A 13867-nucleotide genomic window follows, 5' to 3' on the forward strand; every position below is an offset into this window, starting at 1 on the left:
CTGGAGAGACAGTGTGAGGATCTGGGGAAGCAGATATAACTAAAAAAGAAGTTGGCAGCGACAAGGGAGCCAACTGAGAGGACACAATTGTCCGTAGCATGCTAGTGGGGGCTCAGTTGGGTGAAAACATGTTAAGCGTATTTGAGAAATCTTCTTATCCAACATACTCTTTTCCAACATAATTGGAACATATGTTTTCTAACTGGAAAATGTTCTTCCTTAATCATAAGACTTTTATTTTTACTCTGAGCGAACTATCTGCAGTTAAGATTTCTCAGGACTGAGGTGCAGTGGAATTTGGTGGCTGGGATAGGGCACCTGCCATTGGTACCAGCACAGGGACATTGCCTGCTTGAGGAAAAGCCCATTAAACAGCTGAATATTGAACTCAGGACCATCCAACTATAGCTTCATCTCCTTCCAGTTCTCTTTTTAAACAGACACCTGGGCTCCCAATAATGTTGCAATTTAAAGAAGATTCTGTCTTTAAAAGGCAATGACTATAAGCTGCCAAAATGATTTCATTCATTTTGTTCCAGAAATATCTTACCACCTATTAATACTTAATAATATTTAATATTTACATGTGCCTCCCACAGTATCAGAACTCAGTATTTAAATCTTAATATCAGAAAATGTGCTTGGTTGCAAAAAATTGAGTAAAACTATGTTTTCCTTGTGTGTATAATCTATTATTAATAATATTTTAGACATAAAAACTGGTGAAATAAAGAGGGGCCCAATCTAGGGGAATCTGAGTTTGTTAAAGGCAGATAAAACATGAATATGTGTTTCTTAAAATCTAGTACTCAGTTCTCAGAGTATTTCCTCTGCTTTCTGTGGGAGGATTGAAAAGCTTTATAGGGAGAGGGGAACATTTTCTATCTGGATCCAGTCCTCTGTTCCTTTCCTGCCTTTTGAGTATTATTGAGGATATATTAGAGGCAGGGAAGAGACATAAGGGCTGATTGAGTCCATCAGTCCATAAATGTATTTTTAAATAGTTATTTTTACTCTGAAGCATGAACTTTCCCATACATTTTTTGCATTATTCACAATTACCCTATGAGATAGGTAAACTCCTTACATACACTTTATAACTCAGGCTTAGATAGGTTATATAACATGCCCAAGGCCAGTTAGTTAGAAAGCGGTAGAATTGGGACTCTTAAGTCCAGCTGTGCCAATCTCTAAAGCAGTACTTAACATTATTAGATAGCACCTCCTGCTGCAAATAGATATCTACCAAGTACGTCATAGTGATGTGGCATTAGAAGTGGATGTAGAAGTGAAGTGTTTCCCAGCATGTCTGCAAAACCAGTGGGGTGGGCAAACTAGACATATATTTCATGAGGTTACAGAAAGCTAATTTGCTAAGATTATTGACCTTTGGGGGGGCACTGTGAAAAAACCCTAGTTAAATTTACATATTCACAAAATTATTGTACAAACTCATTGGGCTCATATACCCACTGCAATTCATTCAGACTCGGTCAGGTCCCATGGACTAAGGCTAAGGGCATCATTTCCAAGATAAAAAGGAGTTAGTCACAGCAAACTTGACAATTAACCAAGTCTTCAGCATAGCGTGGTATCTCCTGGAAGAGGGGGTGAAAAGTGAAGAAGTCTCCAGCGTGTCAAAGAGCAAAGGTACTACTTTAAAAAAGAAATGACCTTTATATCTTCTAATAACTTCCTTTTTTTCTCTTTTGTAGTATCCTCACTGAATTCTAGTGAAGCTACACAAAATACATCTCTCAACAGAATACCTCCAAAACCATAAATGTATATTGTCTGAGAGCCTCCTATTATTTAATTCAAAAGACTGTCAAAATAAAATGTTAGTTGCTTCTCCAGTCAGAAAAGCCCCTCTAGACTGTGATAGAAATGGTAATTAAATACAACCCCACTGGATACCTTTGAACTCAGGACTGAAATCCTTCCTGTAGGAAATCAAAACCAACATAGCAAGTTAACACTTACATGTAAAGTGTCAGAATGCTATGAATATTTAATTTCAAATGCTGATTGCAAAAAATTAGTAGTATTTTTTAAAGTATTAGTACTTAATAGTTTATAATTACTTTGCTATAAATTGCTTAATCTTAAAATGAGAATAATGTTTCAACATAATAAAGGCCATATATGAAAAACCCACAGCCAACATCATACTGAACAGCGAGAAGCTGAAAGCTTTTCCTCTAAGATGGGAAACAAGACAGGGATGCCCACTCTCCTCACTGTTATTCAACATAGTACTGGAGGTCCTAGCCACGGCAATGAGACAAAACAAAGAAATACAAGGTATCCAGATTAGTAAAGAAGAAGTCAAACTGTCACTATTTGCAGATGATATGATATTGTACATAAAAAACCCTAAAGACTCTACTCCAAAACTACTGGAACTGATATCGGAATACAGCAAAGTTGCAGGATACAAAATTAATACACAGAAAACTGAGGCTTTCCTATAAACTAACAATGAACTAATAGAAAGAGAAACCAGGAAAACAATTCCATTCACAATTGCATCAAAAAGAATAAAATACCTAGGAATAAACCTAACCAAGGAAGTGAAAGACCTATACCCCAAAAACTACAAGACATTCTTAAGTGAAATTAAAGAGGACACTAACACATGGAAACTCATCCCATGATCTTGGCTAGGAAGAATTAATATTGTCAAAATGGCCATCCTGCCCAAAGCAATATACAGATTTAATGCAGTCCCTATCAAATTACCAAAAGCATTCTTCAACGAACTGGAACAAATAGTTCTAAAATACATACGGAACCACCAAAGACCCAGAATAGCCAAAGTAATTCTGAGAAGGAAGAATGAAGTGTGAGGGATCTCGCTCCCCAACTTCAAGCTCTATTACAAAGCCACAGTAATCAAGACAATTTGGTACTGGCACAAGAACAGAGCCACAGACCAGTGGAACAGAATAGAGTCCTCAGACATTAACCCAAACATATATGGTCAATTAATATATGATAAAGGAGCCATGGACATACAATGGGGAAATGACAGCCTCTTCAACAGCTGGTGTTGGCAAAACTGGACAGCTACATGCAAGAGAATGAAACTGGATTCATTGTGTAACCCTAAACACAAAAGTAAATTCGAAATGGATCAAAGACCTGAATGTAAGCCATGAAACCATAAAATTCTTAGAAAAAAACATAGGAAAAAATCTCTTGGACATAAACATGAGTGACTTCTTCATGAATATATCTCCCCAAGCAAGGGAAACAAAAGCAAAAATGAACAAGTGGGACTATTTCATGCTGAAAAGCTTCTGTACAGCAAAGGACACCATCAGTAGAACAAAAAGGCATCCTACAGTATGGGAGAATATATTCATAAATGACAGATCCGATAAAGGCTTGACATCCAAAATACATAAAGAGCTCATGCGCCACAACAAACAAAAAGCGAACAATCTATTAAAAAACAGGCAGAGGAGCTGAACAGACAGTTCTCCAAAGAAGAAATTCAGATGGCCAACAGACACATGAAAAGATGTTCCACACCACTAGTCATCAGAGAAATGCAAATTAAAACCACAATGAGATATCACCTCACACAAGTAAGGATGCCACCACCCAAAAGACAAACAACAACAAATGTTGGCGAGGTTGTGGAGAAAGGGAAACCCTCCTACACTGCTGGTGGGAATGTAAACTAGTTCAACCATTGTGGAAAGCAGTATGGAGGCTCCTCAAAAAGCTCAAAATAGAAATACCATTTGACCCAGGAATCCCATTCCTAGGAATTTACCCTAAGAATGCAGCAGCCCCGTTTGAAAAAGACATATGCACTCCTATGTTTATCGCAGCACTATTTACAATAGCCAAGAAATGGAAGCAACCTAAGTGTCCATCAGTAGATGAATGGATAAAGTGGTACATATACACAATGGAATATTATTCAGCCATAAGAAGAAAACAGATCCTACCATTTGCAACAACATGGATGGAGCTAGAGGGTATTAGGTTCAATGAAATAAGCCAGGCAGAGAAAGACAAGTACCAAACGATTTCACTCATAGGTGGAATATAAGAACAAAGGAAAAACTGAAGGAACAAAACAGCAGCAGAGTCACAGAACCCAAGAAGGGACTAACAGTTACCTAAGGGAAAGGGACTGGGAAGGATGGGTGGGAAGGGAGGGAGAAGGGGGGTAAAGAAGAAAGGGGGCCTTACGATTAGCATGTATAATATTGGGGGGATCACGGAGAGGGCTGTGCAACACAGAGAAGACAAGTAGTGATTTTAGAGCATCTTACTAGGCTGATGTACAGTGACTAATGGGGCATGTGGGGGGACTTGGTGAAGGGAGTAGTCTAGTAAACATAATGTTACTCATGTAATTGTAGATTAATGATACCAAAAGTAAAAAAAAATGAGAATAATGTTTAATTTTGTATGTACTACTTTCTTTTTTACAGTCTCATATATAAATCATATGTATGCTACAATGTTTTGTTTGTTTTTAATGTTTTCCTGTGGTTTGGGGGGTGTTTCTGATGTTGTGTTTATGGATTCATATTACATTGAACATGTTGCCATGGAAATAAATTTCTGTAGAAGCCTTTACAACTTAAATCACCAGTTATGGTAATAAAACACACTTTGGCCACAAAGAGGTAGATTTTTGTTGTCCTTTGTCATTGTTTTGAGTTTTCTTATGGATTTTGATTTTTCTGTTGTTCATAAATTTAGTTCCTTTGCTTATTTAGGACACTGGGAAGGCTTTATCTCACTCCAATCCTACTGACTCTTTTTAGACACAGCTTGCTCCTTTGTTTGCTACATTAAACAACTTGAAACATTATTCTGCAGTTAAGGTTTTCAAAAATCAAGTTGAAGACCACAAAAATCAATTTATTCATCCAAAAAACAAAAATCTACTGGGCACTATTCTGGGCACGTGGGACACATCACTGAACCAGAAAAGGCTGCTGACCTCAGGTGCTTATATTCTACATATGACCCAGCAAATACAAAGTAAACGGTATGTTAGTATTTAAAAAGGTGATTAGTGCTTTGATAAAAAGAGTAAATGGAACACAGAAAGACAGAACAAGATTGGAGACTGGCTGCAGTTGCCTACTGGGTGGTAAGGTGAGGCCTTTCTGAGGTGACCTCTGAGGAAAGACTTAAAGAAGTTGAAGAAGTTAGCTGTATAGTTATCTGGGAAAGGAGCAGACTCAAAGAGAGACAGACAGCCCATGAAAATGACATAAGGTGGAATGACATCTCATGAGTTCAAGGAACAGAAAGGCTAGTGTGCCTATAATGGACTGGGTGAGCTGAAGAGTAATAGGAGAAATGGTCAGAAGATAATAGGGAACTTGTAACCCTCTACAAGTACTTTGGATTTTACTCTTAGTGGAATAGAAAGCCATTGAAGGTTTGAAGTTAAGGAGTGAAATGATCTAACTTACACTGCAAAGGGTTCACACTAGCTGCTCAGTTGTAACTAGACTATAGGGAGTTGGGGCAAGGTTAGAGGGGAGATAACTTGTACATTAATTCACACACGGGGGGGCTCTTCACTGGATGGAAAAGGAACTGACTGACTCTCTCAGTGCATGCTCTCAGTCACTTAATGACACCAGATTCCGGCAAGTAGAGTTCCTGAATAATTTTAAGGCAAAGAATACAGAATACATATTTTAAAAAATCAGTTCTCTCTGCTAACCTGCCTAGACTTTTAAATATTTTTTCAAATATTTTTTCAAGTCCTCTTCTTCCTCTGTGAGTTGAATATACTTCATCTAATATAAATGCCAATTCTAAGTGGTAACATGGAAAAAGATGTGTTCATTAATAATCATGGGACATTGGCACCAACTTGTACCATCTTCCTTTGGGAACTAAAGAAAATTTGCTCAAGATAAAAGAAATTAGGGTCCCTGCTGTGAGCTGAAGAGTCCTGGCAAGGAAAAGTCAGTGTATATTGTCTGCAAGGATGTCTTCTTTATAAAAGCCTCATATGAATATTTTAGAAACAGTTACACCATCTGAGAAAAAATGAGAACTGTGCTTGACCTTAACCACTAAAGGAAGAGATAATTCAGGTAATTTTACAACCAAATCTGTCTAACTGTAAGTGCAAATTAACTGTACTAAAATAAATAGAACTTATTAATTACAAACTTTAGAAGAAAGTTTTATATACACAGCAAATATAAAAAGTAAAGAAAACCCCTTAGTTCATGGCAGTATTGTTCTTATTTTTGTTTTGCTTTTATTGTGGTTGATTTAGAATTTCCTTAATGCTGTTCCTATGGCTTGACAGTCATTTGATAAAGGCAGCCTGATGGTTAAATTTTCAAGTTCCTGAATTTATACTACAGTTTTTTCAAAAATAGGTAATAACCTTATAATAAGGTACAAGAGATTAATAAATCAGGAAAAGAAAATGGGGACTGACAAAAAACTAGGAATTCAAAGATGCTAGCCATGGTGGCAAATGCTGTTTGTATGACTGAACTTCCAAACTCAGCTCTGGACTTTCAGCCAGACAGACAAAAGGTCAAACATGGTAAGTTTAAACACACTAAATAAAAGAGGAAGGGGGAAAAATCACTACTTTGTTATATGAGACAAACATTCTCCAATTATAAATTCTACACTGAATTTTTCACATGGGATTTTATATAAAATTTTGTTTGATCAATGGACATTATGCTTGGTAACATTCTTACAGCAAATATGGTCATTTCATGAAATGGTACTTGGTTAAACATTTAATGCAACTGAGTTAAGGTGATACTATGAGCTATGCTTACATGGCAAACTGTGGTAATCTAATTTTTGTTAATGACAGTTTTAAATTACCAAATGTAGTACCAAATGAATACTTTATTTTTCCTAAATGAAAGTATTCTTAGCTGGGCTTTCATTAACAGCTAGAAGGTAGAAAAATTATACTCTGGCTGGCAACTGAAAAATACATTACTATACTGACTGTGCATTGAAGAAAGCTCCACATGCTTCAGAAACCAAATGACCAGGTGGATAAACTTATCTTTTCTTAATAGTTCTCCTTTGAATTAACTAATGATCCATCTATGCCCACAGGTGAGCATTTGTTAGAAGGCCAATAAGTTTTGTTAGGAAAAGATTTTAGATCTGATCCAATACTTAAAGAAGCCATAGAATTTTATAACCTCACATGGCAAAAAAATGGTTTTGGTTTAAAAGAAACTTTTCTTTCCAAAAAAATACAATGAGGCCAATGATCACAGCTTCCTTTACTACAGGACACTGTATGATTTAGCCACAACAGTAACAAATGATAATAACATTATTTTGCAATCTTATTTATGTGTGAAGCACTGTTTTCAGTGATTTGTATACAATAATTCATATAATCTTCACAAAAACTATGGGAATTAGATATTATTACCTGTTACGCAGATGACAATACTAAAGGATAAAGCTCAAGGTCACACAGTTAATAAGGATTGGAATCCAAGAAGACTGATTTCCAAGACTGCTCTTCACCACTATACTAACAAAGAACAACTATAAGAATTAGAATGGGAGAAATGAACTTATCACTAGATAATTATGTGATTGTCTATACTGGAAATTCAACAAGATACACAAATAAGCCATTCTTCAGGGTTACTTGATAATAATCAAGAAAATAAGGTTCTCATATCTCTTAAATAGCCAAGTAGAAAAAAATAAAATAGAAATAAAGATCCCAACTACAAAATCAATAAGAACTATAGAGCATCTAGGAATAAATGTAGCAAAAGAGGTGCAAGACCTTCAAGAATAAAGTGCAAAGCATTATTAAAGGATATAAAGAAATCTGAATAAAATTTAAAGAGTAATGGATGGCAAAACTTAGCACTTTATTCTAAATAGATGCAATTCAATTCTAATCAAACTTCCAAGGAGGATTTTTTATAAAAATTGATAAATTTATCTTTAAAACTCACAGAAAAGAGAGTCAGGAATGAAGAACAAATTATTAAGAGATAAAGAAGACACGGTAATTAAACAAGACAGCTAGTGTTGGAGGTGGTCAGCAAGAGGCTGTGACCACGGGCTGACCTGACAGCCAGCCGGACCCCCTCCCCGTCCTTGGAACATAGCTTCCCTCACCACTTCAAGGAGGCAACCTTGAGAGAGCAATGTTTTCCAACCACCCGCATGGCCTACGTGATTGGACCCAGGTAAGGCCCCTAGATACGCTTCTAAACTCGGCGGGGAGCGCAGTGAGGGACTCGTCTTGCAGCAGCCCGGCCGACCTCGTATGTAAGTTCCCCTGCTCATTACCATTCCGGAGTGGGCTGCTTCCTTCAGTAGTCTCTCCATGTCCTCCGTGTCCAGGAGCTGCCTGTGAACCAACACCTGGCAAGGCAGCCAGGAGACGAGGGCCACGGGTCTCGGAGGCAGGCTGCCGCGGAGGGGATCTTGGGCCAGCCTCTGACCGCTGCGTGGGAGGAGAGCCCCGTACGGAAGTGTCGGCATGCGCAGCGCGAGTGCCCAGGCCCCCCGGAAGCGCCGCAGGTCTAGCAGGACGGTCCGAGGAGCTGCAGCCGAGAGGGGAAATGCGTGGCTGCCACCGTGGGCTGGCCTCCACCTCGGGCAGTTCACTGGCCCCTGAGGCCCAGCTAGAGGCTGAAGCTTGGGTTAGAAAGTTGGAAGAGCTGAGGTTATTGAAGGATACGTGGTTGTCCCCTACTCTGCTCCTTTGGCGCTGGTGGTCAAGGTGGGATAGCAGGATGGGAAGTTGGAGACCTTAGCATGCAGTTTGGTAAAGCTAAGCGGGTGCTACAAACTGCCCTGATTAAGGCCCCAGCGCTTGTGACAAAGCCTGATTGGACGCTAAGAGGTGTAATCCTTGGAAAAAGGGAGAGCAAAGAGGAGGATGTTGTGTTGACAGTGAAATGGACAAATTGCAGTCCCCACCCACCCCAGTTCGGTGAGACCCCCTCTTGCAAGGGAAAAAGAAGCCCAGCAACAGCAATCCCAGGCAGTGGGGCAGCCCCCTGACTCAGGAAACATTCATGGTGAGAGAATATTCTCTTGCTGAGCTTATTGATGTGGCTGCCAAGTTCCAGCAGAAGGCCAAGAAAGTATCCAGATATGGGTAGTGGGTTGTGGGATACAGGGACCGATGGTATTTCTCTGACCAGTCAGGAGGAGGGAAAAATTGGGTAACATTACACATCCTGCCTTCTGGCAATGCCTGCTGAGTGATGGAGATGGGGGTAAGGGAATGGAGGGGGTTCAGTGTACTCACTCCTTTATAGATTGGATTCTTTTGGCCTGTAAGGAGGCTTGGCCCAATGAGGGGGAATCTCCCTAGGTATATGGTACCCTGAAAATCTATACAGGAGGCCCAAAAACTTCTTGGGAATTATTGGGAATGAGTCAGGCCATCCATGCCTCTGTCGTTGAAGACCCTGACCAGCCACATTCACAACAGGAATGAGCTAAGACACTCCAGTCTGCTGCCAGCACCTAGTACATGATGCTGTAACCCATGCTGAGGCCAGTCTTGCACCAACACGTTTACAATGTTGAGCAAGCTATTGCTGATCTGGGGGACACTGGCAAATCTTAGGAACAGGCATGGGCTGTGGGAAAGACCTAACATAGAGAGGGAACTCAAAAAGCAAAAAAGCTATCCCAATCTGCATTTTATTCCCAAGATGTAAAATTCACTTCAATGAATGCAGTATTTATTATCTTTCTGAAAGTCCATACTTCTTAAGTCCTCTTAATTTCAATTTTTTCTTGATATACATTCTTTTCTTTGTTGAGTTTTGTGCTTCTGATTCATAGCCATGGCTTCCCTCCAACATTGGGTGATACCTGGTTCTGTGCTCTTATTATTGACATTTCCTTATTAACTTGCTGGATTCATGCTACAACTTGCTTAAAGAAGCACATCAGGATGCTGGGTTTGGAAATAATTCTGCCTCTCTAAATTAAATATTAAAGAGATGGTGGAACAAACTTTTTGGCAGACTATCAATAGCTAATGATCTGAGCTTGGAGGATCCCTTTTCCTCTGGGTGTTACCAACAAGAAGACTTTGCCCTGTGTCTCAGTTCAAACATACTTACTCTCTGCTCTGGCCTGGGAGGAATGATCTCTTTTGTTCTCTGCCTGACCAAAGGAGGGAAAGACTAAATGCAGAAGTCAAAATGCCTGGCTACTGTCAGTCACCCCAGGATCCCAACCAATGCATGTATCAAACTCTACCGTGTTTGGGAACACCCTTAAAGCCATTCCTCCTTTTTTAACAATACCCTACCTTGAATTATGAATCCACTTTCAACTGGATACTGTTTGTCTCTGGTCTTTCAAGAATTCATCATAATTACTAGTCTATAGAGTACACTATTTCTTATGTTGTAGTGGAATTACGGATTTATTAAATATCTTTTGATCATTTTTCAGGTTTAAAGCAAGAGGAGGCGGCTGCGGCAGGTACTAATGCTGCCATTTTGAAGCAAAAGTCTTTATTCTCAAATGTTTTCAATGACATGAAAAACAAATACAGAATTAAATAGTTGTAGGAATTTTCTTTTCAAACATACTGTTCCTATGTGAGAATTAGACGAATGTCCCTTTTTACCTCCATTCCCACCCTAAGCATTAATGATTGGCTGTAACAAGGCCTGTGATAGTCTTGGATGATGAATAAAGAACAGAACTTGAAAATATGTAAATGCAGCTAGAACCTTTTTCTGTGGTACACAGACCCTGCAGAGCTGGCGTGGTTCCCTCTCCAGCCTAACGGTATGAATTGCCACAGCTCATGGGTCTAGGCTCCTACATCTTGGAAGACTTGCCATCGTTCCTTATGGATTGTCAAGATCATTAAACCTTAGAACTAGGGAGGCTATAAAGAACCTTGCCACAGTTTAGCAAGATAGATGTTATCTCCTTTGACACGTCAGAACACACAGGCTCAGTGAGGTTAAGTTGCTCAAATTCACAGAGCTAATTGTAGAGTCAAAAGCTGAACTTGCTGGCCCGAAGTTGGCCTCGCTAAGTCGAATGTCCTTCAGTGCTGCACTTAGTAAAGCATACTTCACATTGGCTCCAGCCAATGTGATATATGACACTCTCACATCCAGTGATATCTTACTAGAAGGCACACAAGATTATCTGAATTTTCTATAGTGTCTTGAGCATGTGCTATAAACTTAATGCTAAGTTCAGGGCTAATGCTAAGTGTAGGAGGCCTCATTCCAGTCTTATTAGTGATTTCCAGGAAGTATAAGTGTTCTCTGAGCATGTGTGTACATATGTTTTCTGATTATGTCTTAATCATGTGTATACATTGCATCCCCCCCTAATAATGTATAATCTTCTTAAGGATAGAGGCCAATCCATTTCTTTAGTACTAATTTCTCCCTCCAGTATATTTCCTTTTGATGACTAATGTTTTAATAAAATAGTAATTGAATTAAGCTTTAACTTTTATCTATATGATTTAAAAGAACAAGTGATACATTTTATAACTAATTTAAGAATATCCTTAAATATCATTCTAAATTTTTAACTACACTATAATAGAGAATAGTGTAAGTTGAGGAATCTCTGAATATTAAATCTCTCATTATAAGTATATTTAAAAACATGTCTTTGTCTTATATTTAATATAATCAATCAAGTGTATTACTACCACTATCACCATCATATAGGAGGCATTATGATATTTAATGATGATTAGAAATCTATTCAATTTAGGAGAAACATTTTGAAGAAAAAAACTGTGAGATTAAATAATTTATTACTGTTGCTAAGATGAACACATTTACTTGATACTCAATTTTATGCAGAACTTTAAAAAAATAGTTTTAATACAGTATCAAAATTTACACAAGTATTTTCTCAAAAGACCAGTTCCTTGTGTTAGCTTCTGCAGGCTCTACTGCAGGCACAAAAATTTGTTTTAAATCTTCAGACTGTAGGAATACAACAATTTGAGGATGAAAGATTTTCTATGAGAAAAGGTATAAATATAGCAAGCAATTTTGTTTTACAGAGTAATAATACTTTTAAAATATGTAACATTTTAAAAGAATGATAAGCTTAAATGGTAACCCAATTACAATAATTAGGGAGATAATTCTATACTAAATTAATTCATAAATATTTTCTGAAAACAGAGGGGTCTGGTTTTTCATAACTAACATTTTAGAAAGTACAAAGAAATTCTTTCAGCAATGACAATTAATACACTGTGCAATGAGCCTATTTAAAAACAACAATGATGATGACTATCTGCTATGAATCAAATCTGAGTATTTTAGAAGAAATCTGCCAACTGGGAATTGTTGCATTCCTACTTTTATAATCTTAAACTGCAATAAAAACTTAGCATTCTGTCACAGGCCTCTTGCACATTCATACAAGAAATTATCATTGCATATGAATAAACACAAAATACCTATCATAGCATTTCCAATATACACAATCTAATATTATATATATATAATAATTTATATATATATATATATATACCAAAAATAAGAGATAAACTAAGCAAAGCTAGCACACCTCTTTTTCAAACCTCAAGCAATCTGAAAAGAGCTTTTAGCCTCAATAATGAAGGACATGCGTCAGTTTCTTAAAATGTTAGATAGCTGCTGTAGGCAAAGAAAGCTTTTCTTCATAAATGCAGTGCAATATTTTAAAGTTTACATAAAGTTTATTAAATATAACAGCATGTCTAGAAACTAAACTGTAGAAATTAACATTATACAACTGGAAACACTTAGAAAAATTATGTTTGCTTGTTCTTTAATTGAAATTGTTAGTATTAACACATCAACAGATACACTGAATGAATATGGAAGTTGGTAACGTTCCCCAAGATGTGGTCTTCATGAACAATACTTCAAGATTTGAAGAAAAGATATATTTATTTGATCAACTGAAATAAAAGGTACCCTCTGATAATGCTACCCTTAGAGATAGTAAGTAGAATTTATGTAGTATTTTTTTTTAGCACCTTAAAAGTCAAAACAAAATAAAATCCCAGAAATCTAATTTTACTTGTATCCAAATTAATTACACATCAGAAATTACAATTTCTGAAAGTGGTACAAGTGCAGAAAGTAGTAATTGTTGACTAAAATGTAAGAAATAGGTGCCCAATTTTCAAACTTGGGAAGCTAGAAGACACCTCTTCTTACTATCAATACAACATGGTAGAAAACTCACCATTATATGCACTGAGTCAACTCTATAAACTATGGACACTCTATTGGACTCTTCCAGTCATGCAGGTTTCCCAATTACAATCTTAGATCTGAGGAACCAAAAATGTGTTAGTTCTAATGAAAATACTGGTACCAAAATTGTGATATTTTCAAAGCTACCTTGTTTGAGATTGACTGCTGTGGACTTCAAAGTGAGAAAGATAAAATATAGCGTTAGCTATGCTAAAGGTTTTAGGGGTGAAATATGTGCAATGTACAGTCACACCATGTTATTCCATGAGTTCAGGTTTGTGGAAATTCATTCTTTTCTTCTTTTATTTCTCTCTGGCAGTGGTGATCTCATGTTTTTCGAAAAAGTGTGTCTCACATTGGTCCTTTGTACTGGTTTCCAGACAAATGTTGCCTAATTCCAGGACACGAACCTGCAGCATCTCCAAGTTTCCTCCACACAACCTTTAAAAAGAAAGAAAGGAAAAAAAAAGAATAAGCTTCTTAACTGTCCTCTCCACAAAAAGATTGTGGCTTTTCAGAAGGTATCTATGAGAGACGCAAAGAGGAATGTGAAGACAAGAGACAAAATATCCACATGAATGAGCTGAATAAAACACAAGCAAATGAAATGTGAGGCAAGTTTCTAAATCATAAGA

At 37.5% G+C, this 13867-nt stretch overlaps 1 protein-coding gene across 6 annotated transcripts in view; it reads right to left on the bottom strand.

Moving 5' to 3' along the window:
• Positions 1-11768: 11768 nt before the first annotated feature.
• Positions 11769-13867, bottom strand: part of CCDC85A (coiled-coil domain containing 85A) — a 193652-nt gene continuing 191553 nt past the window's right edge. For all 6 annotated transcript variants that reach the window (XM_036926051.2, XM_036926050.2, XM_036926049.2 and 3 more), the window contains one exon: positions 11769-13673. In XM_036926051.2, coding sequence (XP_036781946.1) covers positions 13584-13673 — 90 coding nt within the window. In that variant the 3' untranslated portion in view covers positions 11769-13583. The remainder of the gene's footprint in view (positions 13674-13867) is intronic.

The sequence above is a fragment of the Manis pentadactyla genome, chromosome 2 (genome assembly GCF_030020395.1).
Source record: "Manis pentadactyla isolate mManPen7 chromosome 2, mManPen7.hap1, whole genome shotgun sequence".
Lineage (NCBI taxonomy): Eukaryota > Metazoa > Chordata > Mammalia > Pholidota > Manidae > Manis > Manis pentadactyla.